Below are 22,236 nucleotides of genomic sequence, written 5' to 3'. Positions count from 1 at the left end.
ATACTCATAGTGGAAACAATTAAAAACAACAGCTGGGGGGGTACTGGGTTCCTGGCCGGGTGGGGGCTCTGTCATGGTCCCTAGGGGAGCAGTGGCAGTCCCCCAGGTGCAACGGTAAAGACCAGGAAGGAATGAGGGTCCAACAGTGAGCCCCTGATACTAATGACTATGCTTGTGAGCCTATACACCTGAAATAAGAACAAGGCCTAGAGCAGCACTGTGCCTAAGAGTTCCCTCCTGACAGCCTTCATGTTACTCAAATGTGACCAGTCTCGAAGCCAAACTCGCATGTAAATGCAATGCCTTCCCCCCAGCGTGGGACATGACACCTGGGGATGAGCCTCCCTGGCACCGAGGGATCACTACCAAGTACCAGCTGATGACGTAACTAGAAAATGACCTAAAATTAAAGGTTCAACGCGGACCAGCAGAATATCCTTGTCTACATATAATTACAGGAGTTAAAAATGCTGTTTGACCTAAAGTAAGGGGGAAAGGGAAAAGACAAATGAGTTCATATGGCTATGAGTTTCTAAAAAAGAGTCTGGAGGTTGTCAGAAGGATTGCCCTTATGCACACCTGAGCAGAGTCTCAGAGACAGCTAAAGTAGATACAACCCAAGATATTGGTCCTTTTGAGGGCTAAAGAGACCCACAGGTTCTATGGTCATGGCAGATGGGGTTCACTGCCACGCCAGTGAACTGGTGTTTGGAGCTGGTGTTTCTGCGTGATGGAGCTGGACTCAGATGGCATCTCTTTTCCTAAGACTTTCATGCTACTTTACTGGAATTGTATTTGGTTCTGGGGCTTAAGATAAATCTAGGGGATTTGAATCTCTGGACTGACAATATGATAGCCAGGCCCTGACCTCAACAGACTTCAGCTCCTACACTCTGATTTATTGGACTTACTCCACTCAGCTAACATGTGGTTGAAGAATGTCAAACCACCACACCATGAAGCCTAGAGTGCCTACAACTGAAAGCAGGAGGATTGCATCCAATATCCATGTGGAATCTAAACCCCCTCTTGACATAGATGTGGAATGGACTCAACTAAGCCAAGGTCCACAGGAAGGAGGAATACAGTAAGGATCAGAGTGGACTTAATGATATTCTATTCATGAACTATTGTGGTTAATAATCGAGAAAATGTGGCACTGATGTGGAAAAAGTGGCCATGGTGGCTGCTGGGTGCGGGGAATGGGAGGAAGAGAAGAGATGTGGAGGCATTCTCGGGACTTGGAGTTGTCCTGGGTGGTGCCCCAGGGACAATTGCCAGATGTTGTATGTCCTCCCATGGCCCACTGGATGGAACGTGGGAAAGTGTGGGCTATGGTGTGGAACACGGGACATGGGGGGCAGCGATGCCCGGAGATGTACTCACCAGACGCAATGGATGTGACATGATGATGGGGGAGAGTGTTATTGTAGGGGGAGTGGTGGGGTGGGGGCGGTGGGGGCGAATGGGGACCTCATATTTTTTTAATGTAGTATCTTTTATAAAAATGAATAAATTGAGTAGAATTTGAAAAAAAAATTTGTATTGTTTTAAGACACTAAGTTTGTGATGATTTGTTACAGTAGCCATAGGAAACTAATACAGTTAGTTTCAAACAGGGTTAAGTGCACGTACATATAACCGATTAAAGCTCTTTCATTTGAAACAAAAACCCAAGTGACAGCTTAGAGTCCCTTGGAGTCTAAGTGATTCCAAGTTAGGCTTTCTGAGAAGAGGGCTCCCTCCCTGCGAATCTGCTTTTTAAAGGCACAGGCAGTTTTCTTGTTTTTGTTGTTATTTTTTTCATTGGTTTGTTTTTTTGAGGTACCAGGGTTTAAACCCAGGACCTCATATGTGGGAAGCTGGCACTTAACTACTGAGCCACTTTGGTTCCCTGAGTTGGTTTTTTCATTTGTTCTGCTTGATGTTCGTTTTTGTTTTTTCAGGAGGCACAGAGAACCAAACCTGGGACCATCCATGTCGGAGGTGAGAGCTCAACTACTTGAGCCACATGTGCTCCCAGCACAGGAAGGGTTTTTTTGTTGTTGTTTTACTTTATTTCTTTCTCTCCCTCCCACCCCCATTGTCTGCTCTTTGTGTCCATTCACTGTGTGTTCTGCATCTGTTTGCATTATCCGGCAGCACTGGGAAACTACGTCTCTTTTTTGTTGCATCACCTTGCTGTGTCAGCTCTCCGTGTGCAGCGCCACTCCTGGGAGGGCTGTGCTTTTCTCACTCAAGGCGGCTCTCCTTGCAAGGTGCATACCTTGCACGTGGGGCACCCCTGCGTGGCACAGCACTCCTTGTGTGCAGCAGCACTGCCCATGGGCCAGCTCCTCACATGAGTCAGGAGGCCCTGGGGATTGAACCCTGGACCCCTCCATACGGTAGGCGGATGCTCTATTAGTTGAGCCATGTCTGCTTCCCATCACAGGCAGTTTGATCACTGTTCTTCCTGAGTCTGCTGTCACTGTGTGGTCCTGGTACAGAATTTGACACAGTCCAGGGCTTTGCCACTGAGGAAGGCCATGTGTTGCCTGCTCCCAGGCAGGCAGACAGCAGTGAAATCTTTCCAATGTTAAGTCATGGCCTGGTCGGTCTTCTGTTTAAGATCCTCTAGGGCTCCCTTTTGCCTTGAGGAAAAACTGAAACCCTAAAGTGTAGCTTCCAAGGCCCTGCCCGGCAAGCTCCTCTCTGCCTCTCTGGTCTGTGGTAGCTCATCCCTGCCTCCTGTGAAGACCTGGAAGCTTCTGGAAGCAGCAGGGTTTGCTCGCATGCCCCCAGGCCTTTTCCCACAAGGTTCCCTGTGCTTGGAGTGCAGTTCCGGCTCCTCCTGTTCTCCCACTGCCCAGGCCAATTTCTATGAAAACAGGAGACACGTTTTTCTGGGACGGATGTCAGCCCCTCGGGCAGGCCTTGTTCTTGCCCAGAGCTGCTATCCCCAACCCACAAGGCAGGTCAGCCCAGAGCGGAGCTGCCGCAGCCAAGGGGAGAGGAAGCCCAACCGGGTTATTAAGGGCTTGCACACGCCAGGGTGAGAAGATTCCAAACTGGCTTCCAGGACTCCTGGACCGAACTGCCAGAGGAGACTCCTGGGCGGGCCAAGCCGGCTCATCCCGCCCATCGCCTGAATCGGCAGCGTGTCCTTCTTCAGAGCCAGTGCCTGGCTGAGCTTCCTGAGATTTGTCACCTGTCCCAGAGCAAGTCAATGGTGCATCTCCCCTGCCAGTCACCAGCTGGTGGCCTTGGACAAAGTCCTTGATCTCTCTTGAGTCTCGATTTGCTCATATGTGAAATGGGATAACAATAGCTTCTGCCTAGGGCTGTGATGAGACCTGAAAATGTGTCACAGAGAGTGGGCAATGGATAGTAGCCACTGGAGTGAATAATCTAGACCTTACTTGGTCTTTCTACCAGGAAATGATGCTGTCCCTTTCATTAACTAATGGAATTAAGTTTCAATTATCAAATTAGCCTGGGTGGGAGGTGGTCAACCGCAGCTCTTGCTCTCTGCATCCACTTTGTCTGGGTCACAGTACCCTTTCCGACAGACTCAGGATGAGTCAGCCCATCCGCTTGGCTTGTCCCCAGAGCCACCAGCCTCTCCTGCCCCAGCAAGCCCAGCAGCCTCCTGGCTGGTCTCTCTGCTTGCACTGTGGGCTCCCCATCCCTGCCCACCTCACCCCCCTCAGTGTCCTCACAACTTATGTCTGTTAAAAATGCCAAGTTGATTATTCTACTTCCTGCTTACAACCCTCAATGGCTCTCCCTGCTCCCCCGGGAGAGGTATTTTGATACACCATAAAATTAGAATCATAACCTCCTCCTCCTCCTCCCTGCCGCAGCCTCCAGGACTTCCCTTCCCCCTCCTCCCCCCTCCTGGCTCTGGCTGATCTCTGAAGCCTCCCTGCTTCCTTCCCTTCCTTTCCTCGAAGGACTAGGGCTCCCTCTTACACCAGGTCTTTACACTTGATGCTCTCACTGCTACCTGGAACATCACTTCCTCCAGGAAGGCCTTCTCTGACCCCAGGAGAGAAGAGGCCATCACTCCCATGGCACATGGAAATTGGCTTTCTAGTTCCTTCCATCTGTGGCTCCTTGACTGCGTCCTGATCTGACTAGCGAACGTAAGGAGAGGAATGATGTTTGTCTTGCTCACTGTTGCCTCCCTAGCACAGAGCTGGGACACACTAAGCTCTCAATAAATGCTTGCTGAATGAATGAAAGGAGCTTTCTTCTTATAGGGACTCTTTGGTGTGGCCCTTTGTAAAGAATTACTTGTTGAACTTGCCTATATTCCCGTCCCTTTGACACAGTAATTCTTTTTTCCATATCCCATGTAAAGCTGTTATGTTTTTGTTTTGCTACATTCAAAGCACTTTCCTCCCATTAATATTTCCTTGTTAAGTGGTTTTTGTAATTACTTTGTGCTTTAAGAAAGAAGAGCTGATTGGTATTTAGAATATCTCTCAGCTTCCTAGGTGAGAAGGCTCAGGCAGCTTTCCTGCTGTTGACTGTGACCAGTGATGCCCGGAACATAATGTCATCCTTCCAGAACTTTCTCAGGCTGAGATAAAATGTCTTCTGCATCTCAACTTGGGGACAAGGTGTTTAGAAACAGCATCTTATGCAACAGAACTGCTGGAGGGCTGTCCCTTGGAGGCAAATGAAATAAAAATCATGGCGTGTGGAAAATGTGCCCGCAGAGTCCTAGGAACCAAACGATTTTAAAAAAACTTCACTTGCCAGTAATTTTTGGGTCGTATTTTATGTTTCTTGGAAAACTGAAGTCTTGTATGTACCCACATGTGTTACCTAAGATGCAGGGCAGAAAGGGGAAAAATTGTATTCTGGACTGGTAAGAATTTCCACGGCAGCCTGGTCAAAGCATCTCTCTGTAACTGACCTCCACCGGCCCTGTATGTGCTCCCTGGGGACAGGCATTTCCATGCGGCATGAAATCTATCTTTTGGCTTGCTTGTTTCCATGGGGAATGGTACATGCATGCCAAAAGATTGGCTGTGCTTACTTCTTTATTTCAGAAGTCTACAGAGCTGAGACACCTGAATTTTTCTGTGAATAATATACGCTGGTACATCTCAGGCCTGCTCCCAAAGGAATTTCCTTTGAGCATTCATATCTCAAAACCTTATGTAACCTGACACAATTATCTGAAAAAGCTCAAAATCCAAAAGAACAGTGTTCTGAGGTAGGAATGAAGGTTGGAGCTGGGAAAAGAAGTATTCTCCCCTGCCTGGGGTCTGGATCAGACTTCACTACGACAATGCCCAATTCACATTCCAAAGTAAAAGGCCAGGGAAGCAGATTTGGCCCAACGGGTAGGGCGTCCGTCTACCACATGGGAGGTCTGCGGTTCAAATCTGGGGCCTCCTTGACCCGTGTGGAGCTGGCCCATGCGCAGTGCTGATGCGCGCAAGGAGTGCCCTGCCACGCAGGGGTGTCCCCCGCGTAGGGGAGCCCCACGCTCAAGGACTGCTCCCCGTAAGGAGAGCCGCCCAGCGCAAAAGAAAGTTAAGCCTGCCCAGGAATGGCGCCGCCCACATGGAGAGCTGACGCAGCAAGATGACGCAACAAAAATGAGACACAGATTCTGGGTGCCGCTGACAAGAATATAAGCGGACACAAGAACACACAGCGAATGGACAGAGAGAGCAGACAACTGGGGCTGGGAAGGGGAGGGAAATAAATAAATAATAACTCTTTAAAAAACAAAACAAAGTAAGAGGCCAAACCCCTGGCACTGTGAGCAGGGGCTGCATTTACCTTGTCTCTCTGAACAAGGCGTCACCTAATGAGGCCCTTGAGGGGCATCACAAAGCCCCAGGGCCTGGCTATGGGTTAAAAATATTTCGATAACCACCTTGCAAGGCTGTTCTTCCCAGAATTAAGCAGGATGGTTTGGGCCCTTCAGGGCTTTACGCCTTCCCCTGACTGTAAAACTCAACTTACCGCGAGAGTGCGGGGGTCCCATGTCAGCGGTTGAGCTCTGCAAATGGGGTGTAGGTAGGGGCGCGGAAGCCACGTTTTGACCAAGTGGTCCAGGTGATTCTGATTCAAGCTCCACCGGAGACACTCTCCCCCACCCCTGACCTCCGACTCAGGCCAGGTGGGGGTGGGGAGAGCGAGGACACAAGCTGTAAGCACAGGCCTAAAAATGGGGCTCCATGGGGAGATGACCTCACATCTGGACCTCTGGTAAGTCCAGAAAGCCCTCAGGCCGTGCAGCTCTTTTTCTCCTTTTTGTGTTCACTTTTAGAAATACAAACCCCCTACGAGGCTTGGCTATTTGCATATCCACGGTGAGGGGCCTCCGCTGAGAACAGGCACCACTCAGAGGTGGTTGGTCGGCTTTTCAAGGAATTCGCTGGAGAAAATTGTAGGCGAGACTGGGAGCAAAACCCCCCTCCATCTGGTTTTAGTTTCTTTAAAAACACACACACACCAGCAATCACAAAACAGCCTCGGCTTCCCTGCGGGATGGGGGGGGGGGGGGCGGAGTTGGTATTAGCCACCAGGGGTGGGGCTGAATTATGTATATGCAAATAAATTAAACCAGCCCGCCAACAGCAACTAATTTCTGTATCTTTTGCAGTTGTTCTGCCAAGAAAAGGCCTGAATCGGGGTGGTGGAAAGCTATAAGGAAGCAAGCTTTGGAATTAGTTTTAACAAACAAGTTGACTTAATTCTGCCTTGGGAGACATGTTTTTAATCCAGAAGCAACTGAAAAAAAAAAAAAAAGAGGTTGCTAGTCTTTCGCTTGAATATTGCCCACTGCCATAATGCTAACCTCCTAGGCTGTAGACCAGGGGGCAATGTGGCCTAGTGCTAAGAACTGAGTGCCTGGACAGCTGTGTGACCTAGGGCACAGCACTTAACCTCTCTGAGCCTGTTTCCTCATGTACTTACATCACAGGAAGTGAAGTAAAGTACACAAAATAAAGTAAAAGCAAGCTGAGCACAAAGCCTGGCATGCAGCAAGCACGCAGCAAATGTGATCGGCAATTATTAATCATTCAGTGCCACACTGCAGATCCAAGAGGGACACTTCACCCAGAGTCCACCAAGCTCTCCCCACAAGTGCTCTCAGCCGGGGCTTGCCTTTCCCCTGCGGTTGATCCAGAAAACCCTGCAGGGCATATTCTCTTGGAGTTTCCCAAACTTGAGGGCCTGAATCTCCAAACATCTGCCTTTAATCCTGGAGACAACAAAGAGAAGTTGAGTGGGGAGTGCCGTGCTGACACAGTAGGAAAATGCAAGTGACGCTCCTGGCTTCCTGTGTCTCTCTGTCCCCTCTCCCTGCTAACCAAGGTCCTGATTGCCAGGTGCCTGGACCAGATGGAGTGCTGCTGAAGAAGAGGGGGTTTCATCTGAGTTCAGGCCAAGAACCAGGGCATTTGAAGGCGAGTCAGCAATCTGCCAGGCCTCAGCCCTTGCATGTCCACGGGTGCCTCCGTCTCGGTTTGTCCTAAACAGATGTCCGCTTCTGTCCCTCACCTGGATGCAGCGACAGGACTCCCAAACCCCACCCCAGCCCCCTTTGCCAAACCATTTTCTGGCCAACCGTTGACTCGAGACCATTTCCCAGGCTCTCCTTTGCCCTCAGAATAAGGTTCATGAGGCCACATGTGGCAACATGCATTAACACGGTTCTCAAGAGCCCAGACTTTGGGCCTGGGTGTAATTTGAGTTTGAACACTGGAGCTGGTTCAAGATTCAAACTCAAATGTACCTGGGTTTGTAACCTGGAGTAAATTTCTTAACCTCTGTAAACCTCAGTTTCCTCGATGCACCCAGCCCAGGGCTCAGGAAAGAGCAAGGGCCATGCAGGCCTGAGCATGGGGTGGGGGTCGAGGATGTGTGGCCTCCAGGACCTGGGAAGAAGATGAGGCCGGCTTTGGCCAGGCTGAGTGTGAGGGGCCTCTGGGTGTCCAGGGCAGCTGGACCTGGGCCTGGAGTCAAGAGCGAGGTCTTGGCCAGAGAGTGAGTGTGGGAGTCACCAGCATGTGAGAAGGCAGATGAGCTCATGGCGGGAAGAGGGGCCGAGTGGGAGGAGTCCATGGCAGGAGGTTCACCCACATGGAAGAGGAGCCTGAGAAGGAGGCTGAGCAGGAGAGCCAGGGAGTTAGAGGAACCCAGCAGTGGGTGGCTTTGCAGGTGCCAAAGAGAGAGAGGGAAGGAGCGGCCAGCAGGACAGAGGCTCTCAGGAGGCTGAGTTAGCTGAAGGCAAGGATTTGGGGACTAGAAGGTCATTTGCCAGTGACCTCCAGTGAGGGCAGGAGAGGCCCCAAAGCCTCCAGGCTGGAGTGGGGACGGGGGTGAGGGGCAGCATGGAGAGGGTGATGCCATCTAGCTTCAGAGAACCATGGCTGAGAATGGGGGAGTGGGTGGGAGAACAGTGCTTGAGGAGAGGAAGGGAGGACTGAGGTGAGAGTTCTCGGTGGTGATTACCGAGGGGAGAGGCCCGAGCCCGCGTGCAAACCCTGGGACGGGCCACTGGTGAGTTGTGACATCGGGGGTGTCCAGCACAGGGCCTGACCCGCAGCAGGAGCCAAGTTTGCTGACTTTGAGGAGGGGGCAACGATGGGGTCGAGAACCTGGGTAGAGGGACTGGCATTGGCAGGAAAAGGGGCCCCTCTGCCATGGTGCCTGCAGGGTGGTAGGGTGCCAGGAGTGAGCAGAGTGCTGCTTTGGAGCTGGTAAGGGAGCACTTGGCTCTGGGAAGCTCAGGTGGTCCGGGGACAGAGCTGTAAGGGTTCTTGGAGATGGTCATTGAGCACCCCCAACCCTAGACTTCTGCTCCCCCAATCCTCAAATCCAGCAGTCACAGGCCTTTTGCCCGTCAGGGCCATGCCCTCCCAAAAGGCCAGCAGATGGTGCCAGCGAGCTTCTGGCCTCAGCTGGAGCAGCCAGGAGCCAGCTTGCCAGCCCCACCCCCACCCCCTGTGGCCCTCCAGGGATGGGCATGCTGAGGGCATGGCTAACCAAGCTTCTAATCACGGGGGTGGGGGGGGTGGGGGGTGGACGGGGGGGGACAGGAGGGTGGGACAAAGGATTGAAACTGGGGACTGAAGGCTTAGGGGGTGGGGGTGGCCCAGGGGCCCTGCCTCTTCTGGTTGCCCTTCATTCCTCTGCCCCTGCCAGGCCCTGCCTTATCTGCTAGGGCTCTGCCCTCTGCCTACCCCCCCAGAGGCCCCAGCCAGCCCAGACTCTGGTTCTCTGCCCCTAGGCAGGTGCTACCTGGCACCAGGCCTCAGACAGGGCTGGGCCTGCCCCTCCCAGGCATGACTGCTGGAACCACCTTCTACTTCCAGAGCCGCTCCACCTGACGAGGGGTCAGGGGTCAGTGGCCCAAGGCCACAGGGGTTGGAGCAAAAAGCCTGGGAAGGTGGCAGCCTGGCGTCCTGATTCGAAAGTGGGGTGGGATAGGAATCATGTCTTTTTTTCAACGTGGCTGACTGTCTAGTCCTACCCAGACCCAAACCCCACAGAACAAATGGTTCTGTCCAAGGTGGCACAGCGTCCCAGAAGCTGACTGAAAACACCTCCCTCTCCCCACTCCCCATCCTAGTCATCCTCTACTCCTCAGCCAAAGGCAATTCCCTACCCCCACTCTCAGCGAGTCTCCCTTCCCATTGTGGACTTCCCAGATGAATCAGGAGCCTTTGTGGTTCTTTGACAGGAGAATCAAAGACTGAACTTCTCAGTCTCTGTCTTCACCTTGCTTTCTGCCCCATGGCCCTTCAATTCCTGCTCTAGCAAGCAAGCACTGGTACTATCTGTGTGGCTTTGACCTTGAGGCCTGCCCTCTCCCCTAGGCCCAAGGGGGAAATCCTTGATAGGCTGAAGGGTGGTTACAGCAAGGGGATCTGACCAATCCAGGCTCAAATCAGGAAGCCAGCCCAAGGATGCCATGTTCACCTCTGAGCTTGAGCTGTAGATTTGGAGCCACAGGAACAGAGGATTCCCTGAGTTTCTAGAGGCAGGGTACCCAGAAAGAGGGAAAGAGAATCACCAGAAACACACACAACACACATCAGTGTACTCCCACTCACATGCACATGCAGTGCCAGGGCACAGGGAGAGGCGATCTTATGTGCTCCGACAAGCCGCGGAGCCCCTTGGACATAAGTGCATGCACACACCGGCACTCAAGATCATGCATCCAAGGTCAGGGCCAGCCTGTCATCTGTCCTAGGTGGGGGTGCAGGAGTGGCTCTGGGTAGAAGATGGATCACCCACCTATGGCCTTCCCCCTTGAGTGGGTCTGGCCACAGCCCCTCCCTGAGATTCCCCTGGCCCACCAGAGGGCTACGCCTAGTGGCAGGGAGGGTTTCAGAGGAGGCATTGCCACGCAGCCCTGACACCCAAGAAAGGAATGAGCACCAGAGCTGGAGCTGGGAGGAGTGACGAGGAGTGACAAGAAGTCCACGACCTCCTGGGATCAATGCGAGCAGAGATGAGGCTGAGGCACTGAGCAAGGCCTGGACGCCCCTGGGAAGCAGGACCCCCTGCCATGAGCGGCACCTACTCCCCTCAGCGTGGGGTCTGGCAGTCAGCTCTGGCACCAACTCCCAGAGCTTGGCAAAGCCCTGGCATGGATGCCCAGATTTGGAGCCCAGGGTGCCAGACACGGGGGTAAGCAGGGTGAGGGCCTGCTGGGCCACACACAAACAAGGGCCTTCATACACCCAGGCAGGGAAATGCGGGGCACTCACATCCGTGTACCTGGGGCTTCATGGGAGTAGGGCAGGGACACCTTGTCCTAGGGGCTGCCTTCACTGACTCCCAGGTGTCCCCATGGGCCTGGCCCTTCCAGCGCCTGGGGCTGGGGGTAGGCTGGAGGTTATGGGAGGCTAAATGAGACCACCCTCCCCCCCCACCCCAACCCCCATATACTCTTGTATAGCTGGAAGAGGTGGAATTGGCACCCCAAGGCCTCAGGGGGAGGTGGGGCAGAGACTCCCCAAAATCCTGGCGTGCATCCTGCCTTGCCAGCCCCTCGCCCTAGGCCGGCTTTGTGAACGTGCGCACTTCGGGTGTGAACGCGCGTCAGGGCGTGAGTGCGAGTGACCTGCGGCCGCGCACGGCGTGGAAGTGTGGCGCATGTGCGCGCGGCGGCGGCGGCGGCGGCGGCGGCGGGCGGGCTTCCCGCGGTGCGGCGACCAGCCCGGCGGCCGCGGCGGTGCGGTGCGTGCGGGAAGCCTGAATGGAGGCTGTGCAAGTCCTCAGGTGTCCCGAGCAAGCGAGAGCTGGGTGTGCTCCTCCGGGAGCGGCGGCGCAGCGGCCCTGGGCGCGCGTGTGGGCGAAGGGGTGAACGGGTGAAGCAACTTTGGGACTTTGTTCGGCTTCTTCGAAAGCAGATCTGGCCGCGGGGGCGGAGCTGAGGGGCACCTGCCAGGCGTTTGGGTACGGGGGACGGGCCAGAAGAAAAGTGGAGAAAGCCCCGCCCCGCCCCGCCCCGCCCTCGCCCCGCCCCCGGGGCTCTTTATAAGCCCGGCCCGAGGGCGAGCAGAAAAAGCAAGTATCCCTCCGGCGGCAGGCGGTGCTCCGCTGCTCCCGGCACCCCGATCCCGCATCCCTCTCCAGACTCCCCAGCCCGGCCCCTGCCCCGGCCCAGCCCGGGCGTCATGGAGCGCTGGCCTTGGCCGTCGGGCGGCGCCTGGCTGCTGGTAGCGGCCCGCGCGCTGCTGCAGCTGCTGCGCGCAGACCTGCGTCTGGGCTGCCCGCTGCTGGCCGCGCTGGCGCTGCTGGCCGCGCTCGACTGGCTGTGCCAGCGCCTGCTGCCCCCGCCGGCCGCGCTCGCCGTGCTGGCCGCCGCCGGCTGGATCGCGTTGTCCTGCCTGGCGCGCCCGCGGCGCCTGCCGGTGGCCACGCGCGCGGTGTTCATCACCGGTGAGTGCGCCGAGCGCTGGGACTCCAGGCCCAAGGGCGGGACTGGCCACCGGAGGGGCTCCCGATGGGCACGGCCAAGGCAGGGTCCGCAGTGCAGGCGTGGGAGATTCCCCCTTCCCTGGGTGCAGGGAGCCAACCAGGTAGAAAGCGCGGGGCACCTCCCCCAAGCGGATTAACTATCTGCTTCAACAAGGAGTTTTGGAGGGAAAGCGAGGCAGGGAATGGGCAGGTGCGCAGAGGAAACTGGTGGCGGGGAAAGGGGGAGTCTCCGGGGATTTGGGGGCTTATGCTATACCCCTACCCCAGAAAACAGACCTAGGGACAGGGACCAGTGCCCTGAGGGACTTAAGAGGTCTTGAGACAGGAGATTTGTCACCCCTTGAACTCTGGCTGACTTTCGCACATGGGATGCCCCATCTTCTTTCCTCTAGGACCAGAGGAAGGCGCTTAGATGGGAAACTAGGACCCTGTTCCCTCCCCATACTGGCTGGGATCCCTGAAGCCCAGAAAAGCTTGAGGTCACTATGAGGGGCAACTGGGCGTTAGACTCTCAGGTCCCATTCCTGCCCCCAGACTGAAGAAGTGGTCCAGGGCTCTACCTAGCACCCCACCACCATTCCTGGTCCTCAGTGCCCAGGAAAGAGGCCTTGGAGAGTTGGGCTCAGGTGCTTCGGGCTGCCTGGCTGAGCTCCCTTTGTCTGGAGTGAGGAATAAATCTGTCACCAGAGCCGAGCTGGGGAAGAGGGAGGGGGGCAGGAGGCCCAGCCGGAAGTGGGGAGGGGGAGAAGGGCCAGGGGCTTTCCTTCTAGAGGGCACTGGTTGCATCGAATGGGGGAGGGGCAGCCTAGTCTCCACAGAACACCGTGGCTCTAGGCCTTTGCATGGGGCCTGGGCTGGGGACAGCCACCAAACTGGCTTCTCAGAGGTGCTGGTCCAGTCAGACGCCCTGCATGACAGGATGCACCTGGGAGAACTTCCCAGCAGAGGATATTCCTGAGCTGGGGCTCAGGGAATGAGTGGAGTTAGGTGGAGTGAGTTAGAGAAAGGGAATGGGACAAAGGCTTGAGGTAGGACTAAGCATGGCCTGGGTAGGGAGCTGTGTGTAACCAGCCTGGCGTGTAGGGAGTGGGGTGGGGGTGGGGGTGGGGGGACACAAGGTGGTGTGTACTTGGAAGAGGCCTCGAAGTCAGCCTGTGCTGAGTCAGTGGGTGCTCTTGAGGGCATCGGGCTTTAGCAAAGAAGGTAGAGATGGAAGCAGGGACCTAGCTGGATGGCAGAGACCCAAATTCAGGGTCCAGCATGAAGCCTCAGGGGGTGGCCATTTTCAGGGCTTGAAGAAGGCAAAAACAAACTGCAGTCTAAACTGGTCTGAAGCAGGTTGTGGGCTTTGCCTCTGGAGACAAGGCAGCTCTCTCCTGCCTTCTCATGTGGGAGCTGCCTCAACAGGTCCCAGGCCACTGGCAAGGGCTATGACCCAGCCAGGCAGTCCTCCCTGAGATCTCACCTAGGGCCTTGGTGCTGCTGCTGTCACTTCTAGCTTCTAGCCTGTGAGGAGAGGGGCTGCCTTCTGTGACATGGGCTTCCCCCATCTCTGGCTGCAAAGCCCAGGGCCAGGGAGAGGCTCAGCCTACCTGTGTGCAAGCAGCAGGAGCAGGCCACCAAGCTTCCCAATGCCTGTGAATTCTGGGGCTTCCTCTCTCACCACCTGGTTGCAGGACAAGGAGGTGACTAGACCCTGCCCCACGTGCCAACACCGTGCCCCATACTCACCAGAGGTGCCACCCACCCTTCCCTGAGACTGTCCCTGAGAACTGCTGGCCAAGGCTGTTCCCAGAGTGGCTCAGTGTCTGTGTGTGCATGCATGTGGCCACCTGTGAGCGGATGGGAGGCCTGAGTCTCAAGCAGGTGAGCCCGCGTGTGAGCATGTAGGCAGGTTAGAGGGATGTACTGGTACCTGAGTGTGTGCAGGTGAGCAAGAAGGTGTGTAAGGCATGGATAACTGTCTCTGGAACCATAGAGCTGAGACTCTCAGAGGCCTCAGTTTCCCTGTGGAGGGTCTGGCTGCTCTGGGAGGGAGTGGAGGCAAATGGAGACACACATGCACTCATTCCCTTCCCCCAGCCAGATTCGCCTGCCTGGGAAGGACCCCTCAGCACAGGCTGGGAGGCCCTGCCTGCACAAAGCCCAGCTTGTAGCCCCCTGCCCAGCTTTGTTCTCTGCCTCGGCGGAGGGGGCAGGGCTGAGATGGGGAGGGGGTTGCTGCGCTGTCCGGGAGTGGGGAAGCAGAGCTGCTTTGCTTCTTCTGCTCAGCAGGACCACCCCAGGGCAGGCTCCAGAGAGCTTCCTCCCTCACTGGCCCTCCCCACTCCCCTTGCTGGCCGCCCACAGAGCCAGGATCAGAATAGGAATGTTCAAGGAAGCAGAGGCTTATTGGTACCACTGTCCCCCACACTGGCTCTGCCTGGTAGTTCCTCCTTCAACACACCAAAGACAGGAAATTAAGATTTCAAGAGTGGTAACTGACCGCAGGTCACACGTGATGGTTGTGGGAAGGGATTCAAAGGCAAGTTTGTTCTCCTTTCCATCTACCATGGTCCCTGTCCTCAGGATATGTGGCCTGGGGGCTGAGAGAATGCCCCACTGTTGCCACTGATTAGAATTCCAAGGATTGGGGTCAGGGTCGAGGTGGGAATGGGGCCTCCAGCTTGCCTAGAACCTAGAGCAATAGAAGGGAGTGTCGAGGCTGGGGATCAGGTTGTACAGGGCCTGCAGCATGGGAGCTTGGGCTTCACCCCCAGAGCTGCTGGGAGCCTCTGCAAGGTTTTGAGCAGCAGCATGATGTTTTGAAAGATCCCTCTGGCTCCCAGGTAGAACGGATCCAAGCAACCAAGATGAGACAGGCCTAGAGAGGGAGCTGCTTCAGGGTCCAGGCAAAGGAAGGCGATGTCAGGACAAGGGTAGTGAGAAAGGAAGGAGACTGTGGCCTGATACCAAGCAGGCGGAAGGACACCAAGCTGGCCTTACTCTTCACTAGCTGGGTGACCTTGAGAAGCAACTTAGCATCACTGGGCCTGTTTCCTCACCTATAAATTGGGGCTCATAAGTCATGCTTGATGTGTTAGCTGTGGGGAGTCACGGAGAAGACAGCTGGGAAAGAGCAGGTGCTGCAGGTGCTCAGCCAGAGTGGAAGCCTGCCAGAGATGGGCCTAGGAAAGGAGGGGGCTGTTGGCTGCTGGTGGGTTGGGTAGTGAGGGATCTGTGACCCTCCTAGCCTTGGTGACCCTGGGGTTGTGTCTGGCTGGACCACGGTGGGAACTGACTGCCCTGCCCTGGCCAGGCTGTGACTCTGGCTTTGGAAAGGAGACAGCCAAACAACTAGATGCCATGGGCTTCACGGTGCTGGCCACCGTGCTGCATTTGGATGGCCCCGGTGCCCGAGAGCTGCGTGCCTGCTGTTCCCCTCGCCTCCGGCTGCTGCAGCTGGACCTGACCAAGCCAGCTGACATTAGCCATGCTCTGGAATTCACCAAGGCCCACACCACCAGCACAGGTCAGTGGGTGGATGGGTGGTGCCAAGGAAACAGGGATTGGTAGTGGTTCCCTCCTGGGCTGACCTGTGGCTCTCCTATCCTCTCCCTGCCCTCAGGTCTATGGGGCCTGGTCAATAATGCTGGCCACAATAACGTGGTGGCCGACGTGGAGCTGTCACCCGTGGCCATGTTCCGCAAGTGCATGGAGGTGAACTTCTTCGGTGCACTTGAGCTGACCAAAGGTCTTCTGCCACTGCTTCGCCGCTCGAGGGGTCGCATTGTGACTGTGGGCAGCCCAGCTGGTAAATCTTCTCCCCCATTGGAGGGGAAAGGGAACCATGGAGCAGGGGAGGGTTGGGGGAGCCCCTGCTGAAGCTGAGCCACCTCATCCTCCAATCTGCCCCCAGGAGACATGCCATATCCGTGCCTAGCAGCCTATGGGACATCCAAGGCAGCCATGGTTCTGCTCATGGACACATTCAGCTGTGAACTCCTACCTTGGGGGATCAAGGTCAGCGTCATCCAGCCTGGCTGCTTCAAAACAGGTAAGGGCAGGGGCTGGGGGTGGGACCCCAGGAAGGATGGAATCTGGATGAGGTCAGTGAATGGGGCCTGGGGCTGGGAAAAGGGGCTGGGCGAGTCTTACCTGGGGGTGGGATCAGGTCCCAGGAATGGGTGTGGCTTTGACTGGAGGCGTGAGACAGGGTAGACAGACCAGGGGCAGGCTTAGGTTCCCCTGGCTGACCCACCTTTGACCTTGCCACTCCTTCCCAGAGTCAGTGCTGAACGTGGGCCAGTGGGAAAAGCGCAAGCAGCTGCTGATGGCCAACCTGCCCCAAGAGCTGCTGCAGTCCTACGGCGAGGACTACATCGAGCACTTGCACGGGCAATTCCTGCATTCGCTCAGCCTGGCGCTGCCCGACCTCAGCCCGGTGGTAGAGGCCATCACTGATGCTCTGCTGGCTGCCCAGCCGCGCCGCCGTTATTACCCTGGCCGTGGCGTGGGGCTCATGTACTTCATCCACCACTATCTACCTGAGAGCATGAGGCGCCACTTCCTGCAGAACTTCTTCATCAGTCCCTGTTTGCCTCGTGCGCTGCGGCCAGGCCAGCCCAGCCCTCCCCTGGCCCAAGACCCAGAGCCCAATCTGGGCCCTTCCCTGGCAGCGACACGATGAACTGTGGGCAGATTTGGCCTGGCAGCTTGAGCACAGGAGGCTCCATGGGCCCTCTCTCCTCCCCTGGCCATTGTGAGCCCTCAGGTCTGCCCTAGAGCCTAGCCTAGAAAATGGGTCCCATCCACTGCCAAAAAGCCCTATTCCAGGCCTGGTGAGGCTGAGCTTTCCAGGGAGCCTCTGGGCCTCTCTACTGCTTCATGACTCCCAGCAGACCCTCCTGGGCACTAAGCTCCACCCTGTGGCTTGGAGAGCCCAGCTGGATGGGCAATGTAGTAAGACTTAGCTGTAGCCTTTGACAGGACCCCACAGACAGTGCCTCTGCAAAGTAAGGAGTGACTAGGTGGGTTGGGGACCACCTCAGGACTGTTTCTAGGCACCAGTGTCTCAGTGCCTTGATACAAAGGGTGAATCCCAACTGCCTCTTGACTAGCTCAAGAATTAGTGCCCCAACCGCCTACCCCAAAACCCCCAAGCCACTGGAAGGCTGCAAACCCTACTTACCTGATTGTCACTTTTTAAATAAATTTTTATTTCTTCTAAAATAAAGGGGATGCTGTGTTTGGAGGGGATGGTTGCCTGGTTGCATAGTTCCTGGGCTGACAGGATGTGGCTGTATGACAGAAGTTGGGGACTTGCTGGGGAAGCCCTGGAGCTCAGCCTGGGGAACAGGGCTCTGGGCACAAACCTAACGGCTTCCCTGGCAGACTTGGTGATTCATCCCTCTTCCCTCCCACTCACTGACCTTAGCCAAGCCATTCATCCATAGTCTGGGTTTCCTCAGTGATATGGGGGTAATGACCCTGATCCCAGGGAGTTGTGGGGCTCAATGAAGCAAATGGGGAAGTCTGGGGGTTCTCCAGGGCCAGGCCCCAGCTCCACAGGCCGGTCTCTCCACCCAGCTCCAGCAGAAGGGACTATCCACCCGTAACCCACCCCCACCCCAATGACTCTGGGCTGCAAGGAGAGAGAGCCAGCCTGGGGCTGCTGGCTGAGGGAAGGAGGCAAGCCAAAGGCTCAGCCTGGCAAAGGTGCAGCCATGAGGGAAGCTGGGGCCTGGGAGAGACACTAGGGCCTAAAGGAGACGGCAGACAGCAGGGCTCAGAGAGGGCAACTTTATTCTCCCAGAGAAGCACACACTCTATCCTTCCTGAGGGCCATGGCCCCTGGGGGTCTCAGGTTAGGGAACGACATGAAATTTGACCACATGCTTCTCAGACACGTCAGTGGCTGTAAACATAGGGGTAAGGGGCCTCCTCTGGAGAGGGGGGTTTGGTCCACCCTTGGTAGGGGGAGAGGTGCCCAGCTTCTTTTCAGTCCCAAGAGCAGTCTCAGTGAGGGTCAAGAAAGCTGGGCAGCTGCTGGGACCATGTGCTAGCCCCAGGACAGGCATGTGGGCTGGGGTTTGTCACAGCACACACAGACACAGACAGCACACTGGTGGGGAGCCTCGGGCTGGGGCGCTAGAAGATGGGGATGTAGTTGTCGATCTTAGCGCGGTGACGCTGGGCAATGCACTCGGCAATCCACACAATGTTGCGACACTCCTGCTCCTTGAGCTTCACAAAGGCGTAGAAGACACCAAAGTGGAACTGGTTTAGGAAGGCCAACTTGTTCAGCTTCACCTGCGGACAGAAGCAGGCATGGCATACCAGAAGCCACGTCCCCAGGTCAGGCCTGCGCTGCCAGCCTGTCCTTTTGATGGGCAGGCCCCACAGAGCCTTGCACTTACCTCGTGCTCGAAGAAACGGTCTTCCAGGGTCTTATCTCCAGGGTTGCTGCCTGCACCCTCGAAAAGCAGCTTGTACTCCTGGCCCAAGGGAGTGGTGGAACAATGAGCACAAGGGGGTTTTTGGGGGTGGGGGTACATGGTACCAACATGCCCACCCATAGCACCACCAGCCAAGGCACTCACCGGGTAGTAGTCAGCCACATTCTTGACCTGCTCATAGTCATCAGCCCGAGCCAGCTGGGCCAGTCCCTCAGGGTAGAGCCGCCCACAGTGTGGAAAGAGCTTGGCACGATCCTCCTTGGAAAGCTCTGTGCCGAAGGAGTTGATGGTGATAATGAAGGCGCGGCGGTCTGCCTCAAACTGTGGGGCCAGTGAACAGCAGCAAGGAGACAGAGAAGGGGAGAAAGAGGCAGCAGCAAGTCAGCTGGCAGGTCTTCCACCTGCCCAGAGCTAGCAGGGGCCAGCAGGCAGGAGGGTAGGCACTCACCTCCAAGATTGGGCACATGGCGTCGGCTGTGGTACCTCCCAGGAGGGTGCAGAACTTGTAGAAGGACTCCAGGTAAGCCTGCACAGAGCATGGGGCTTGCTCAGCCCAGGCAAGGAGGTTCTGGGGGCCTTGCTGGGCCTCCCACTCCCACCACCCTCCTCCCCTGTCCTGCCCCTTTCATGAGGAGTCCAAACCACACCCCATGGACTGGCCAGGGCAGCCGTCACCTCAAAGCCCCTGAAACATCCACATATTCTAACTTTTCATGAGCCAAGCAGCAGGAGCCCACTGCCTTCCACCCAGGAGGGACAGAGCAGCTTCTGGCTGACCATCTGCTTCAGGGCGCAGTGCCCTGAAGCCCCCACCCCTTCACTGCACAGACAGCCAGGCTCAGGGGGGGGCCTATGCCTTTCCCCTCTGGCTCTGTCTGCCTTCCCTTTCTCCAAACCTCCCCTTCCCCTGCCTCAGAAAACCTCATCCATGGCATCCCTGGGCTAGTGAGGCAGGCTACTCCTGAGAGTTCGCAGAGAAGGCCTAGAATGGGTTGTATGGCCCTCACCAGCCCCTGGGCCCTCTCTGCACCCTACCTCACCGAATACTTCCTCCTCCCATCCCCCAGGGAGCCCCTGGGCATCACACAGCAGGAACCAGATTGTCAGCCCAGTCCCTGCTGAGGGATGGTTATTGCCTATATGGACGTCAGATGTGCACAAGTACACTGGCTGAGCACTTAAGACTGCTGGTGGGGCAAGCACTTCCTGCCCAGACAAAATGGAAGCCCAGGTCAGCTCAGGACTCAGTCCCCTCCCAACACACACTCACAGAAACCAGCCAGGCACAGGCTCCCTTCCCCCACCTATCTAGGCCAAGGAACAGGGATCGTCTTGTGGCTTCCATGGGGAGCTCCTTTGCTAAAGCACCCTTCACTCAGACTCTCCTGGGTCCCATCTGGGTCACAGGAACTCTGGCTCCAAAGGTTGGAGACTATTCTTCCAAGTTGGGGGTGGGCTATGAGGCATGGAAAGTCTTCTGTGCTGAGGTCTGTCATGCAAGGTACATAGGCCTTTCCACCTAACACCAGGTAACTTGGGCCCACAGGTTCTGCTGCCCCAAGAGACAAGATGAGAGGAGACCCAAAAATCATGAGCCCAGGTCTGGCCTGGCCAGCAGCACTAGGCAAGCTAGGCTCAGGGGAAGGCCTAAGGATGATCAACGGGATCACAGAAAACAAGTCTAGGACACGTTCCAAGGAAAAGAAGCCTGGAGGGGAGTGGACCCCAGCACAGAGAAGCCCCAGGAATTGGCAGGCCTGAGGGACAAACAGCTCCAACCCTACCATAAGCTTTGGTGCCATTCGCTGTCTCTAGAAGTCTGTTTCCAACTACTCTACCCCAATACCAGCCAAGCCAGCTGTGCCCGAAACCCCAGGCCTGCCCCAGTAAGCCATGCGTTTCCTTATCTGTGGTAGAAGCCAGTGGCCAGATCTTGGGCTCCATGCCCTGCCACCCACCCATTTTTTTAGGTGGGCCATATCAATCCCTGGAGAGGCTGACCCCAGGGTGTAGGGGGTCATCAGATAGGCCTCTAGAGGCCAGGAGAGCTGAAGAACATGACACAACCCCAGAGGCCCAAGTACCAAGGTCACCTCCCCTCCCCTAGCCTGACCCCTTGGAGTCTGCCAGTCCCTGGCTGCTGCACCACCTGCCTATAGTTCCCACCTGCTGGGTGGCTGAGGGTCCACCTAATCTCCCATCTGTGGCCACTGGGCTGGGACATCGCCTGATGGGCGGGTGGCCCTGGCATGGAGCCCATAGGATTGGGCCAGTATTTACAAGCTGGTGCCCAGGCAGATCTCACCAGCAACTCCAGCTAGAACCAGTCAGACCCGGTGAGGGTGTGGGTGAGGCTGGGGGGAAAGCCGCACCCCTCAACCTGTCTCAGGGTAAGGAATCTGGCAATGGGCCAGCGGGAAGGAACACTAGGTGCATACGCACACACACTCACAAATGCACTCAGCCTGCCTCCCAGTTAGTGCAGTAGGTGAGAGCCCTGGCTTTGCAAACAGGCTGAGCCAGGTACAATCCCTGGTACTGCCAGTTACTCATTATGTGGCTTCAGACCTCCCACTCCACTTCTCTGAGCCCCCACTTTCCTCATTTTATAAGGGGGATAATGATGCCTACCTAGCTTCTAGGATGGTCCTGAGGATTCAAGTCAACGAGCTTCCTACCTCTAGACTTGTCCCCTCTAATCCATCCTCTACACTGTGGCCAGAGGGAACTTTCTGATGATACTTTGCCCTGTTGGAACTTTCATTGGCTGACTCAGCCCACAGGATAACATTCAATCCTCTAGCCTGGATCAAGGCCCTAGGTGGCTTGACCCTGTGCCTGCTTCTTCTCCCAGACCTGTCTCTTGCTGTCCATCTGGAACCTGCATATCAGCCACAGGAAACTGCTTGGCACTTGGCCCAGGCTCCAAGCTTTCTCTCTGTATGTGCCACACCCCTGTGTTCATCCATGCAACTTCAAGGAAGGCCCCTCACCCACCCACAGACCCTTGCTGCCCTTTGGCCCTGGCCCCTGCAGCAAGAGAGGAGGGCTGGGTTTAGGCTGAGGCCAAGTATCAGCAGGTAGCTCCAACCATGGCAGAAGACCCCCACTGAAAAGACAGAAGCTGTTAAGAGTCAGGTGTGCAGGTCCCTTGGCCAGTGCCAGCCTCAGTCGCTCTTTGGAGCCTGCCCACCACTGATCCAGGTTCCTGGCTACAGCCCACCAGTGGTCCTGGGCCCGCAGCTCAGTCCCTCACCATGGCCAGAGCCTGAAATGTTCCTGGCCAGCTCCCTTCCTTGGCTCCCGGCCCTGCTCTTAACCTCTTTGGGCCAGGTCAGTGGTAACCCAGGAATCCCAAGCCTACCTGCTATCTCCAGGGGGCACCAAGTCTACGACATAGTCTGGCAGGAAGCTGAGGTGGGTAAAGGGTAAGGATGGTGGAAACTGAATGGGACATGGGGACCTGGTCAGGCCTGGCTGGGTCCCTCCCCCCACTATAACTGAGCACACTACTGTCTTTGCTCAAGTGCTTGTCCTTGCCAGCAATGGCCCAGGTGGGGTGGGCCTGAGAGCCGTTGCCTGGGTGGTGACCCTCCCGAGGGAGCAGCCATCTAGAAGCCACTCTGACTGGCTAGGACGTGCAGCCCCAGCCACTCTCGCTGATCTTATCTGGGCCTGCCACAGATGCCAAGAGATGGAGATCTTCCATGCACTCTTGAGCCCATTACAGGAACCAGAATGTGAATGGATAAACCCCCGGGATCGGAGCCTGGTGCAGCTGCATCCTGTCCCAGCACCCCATACAACTCACTGTCTCACTGTGCCCCACAGCCCTGCCCTCCTACAG

General features: G+C 56.2%; 2 protein-coding genes across 2 annotated transcripts in view; one reads left to right on the top strand and one right to left on the bottom strand.

Annotated features, from left to right (window-relative positions):
• The first annotated feature begins 11,530 nt into the window (after positions 1-11,530).
• Positions 11,531-17,190, top strand: HSD11B2 (hydroxysteroid 11-beta dehydrogenase 2). The gene is made up of 5 exons (XM_004460853.4): positions 11,531-11,913; positions 15,251-15,463; positions 15,560-15,745; positions 15,851-15,988; positions 16,218-17,190. The coding sequence occupies exons 1-5, from the start codon at positions 11,649-11,651 to the stop codon at positions 16,619-16,621; spliced, it is 1,206 nt and encodes a 401-aa protein (XP_004460910.1). The 5' UTR covers positions 11,531-11,648; the 3' UTR covers positions 16,622-17,190.
• Positions 17,191-17,719: 529 nt separating this feature from the next.
• Positions 17,720-22,236, bottom strand: part of ATP6V0D1 (ATPase H+ transporting V0 subunit d1) — a 39,918-nt gene continuing 35,401 nt past the window's right edge. Inside the window, exons 5-8 of the mRNA XM_058279855.2 lie at positions 18,838-18,915; positions 18,534-18,710; positions 18,351-18,428; positions 17,720-18,243 (exon numbers count right to left, since the gene is read on the bottom strand). Of these exons, the coding sequence (XP_058135838.1) occupies positions 18,082-18,243; positions 18,351-18,428; positions 18,534-18,710; positions 18,838-18,915 (495 nt within the window). The 3' untranslated portion in view covers positions 17,720-18,081. The remainder of the gene's footprint in view (positions 18,244-18,350; positions 18,429-18,533; positions 18,711-18,837; positions 18,916-22,236) is intronic.

The sequence above is a fragment of the Dasypus novemcinctus genome, chromosome 18 (genome assembly GCF_030445035.2).
Source record: "Dasypus novemcinctus isolate mDasNov1 chromosome 18, mDasNov1.1.hap2, whole genome shotgun sequence".
NCBI lineage: Eukaryota > Metazoa > Chordata > Mammalia > Cingulata > Dasypodidae > Dasypus > Dasypus novemcinctus.
The sequence above is the reverse complement of the archived record's forward strand: the minus strand, read 5'-3'. Positions and strand labels throughout refer to the sequence as shown.

Coding starts and splice junctions, on each gene's coding strand:
- HSD11B2 (XM_004460853.4), top strand. CDS start 11,649: ATGGAGCGCTGGCCTTGGCCGTCGGGCGGCGCCTGGCTGCTGGTAGCG. Junction 11,914..15,250: donor GCGCGCGGTGTTCATCACCG/GTGAGTGCGCCG, acceptor TGCCCTGGCCAG/GCTGTGACTCTGGCTTTGGA. Junction 15,746..15,850: donor GACTGTGGGCAGCCCAGCTG/GTAAATCTTCTC, acceptor ATCTGCCCCCAG/GAGACATGCCATATCCGTGC.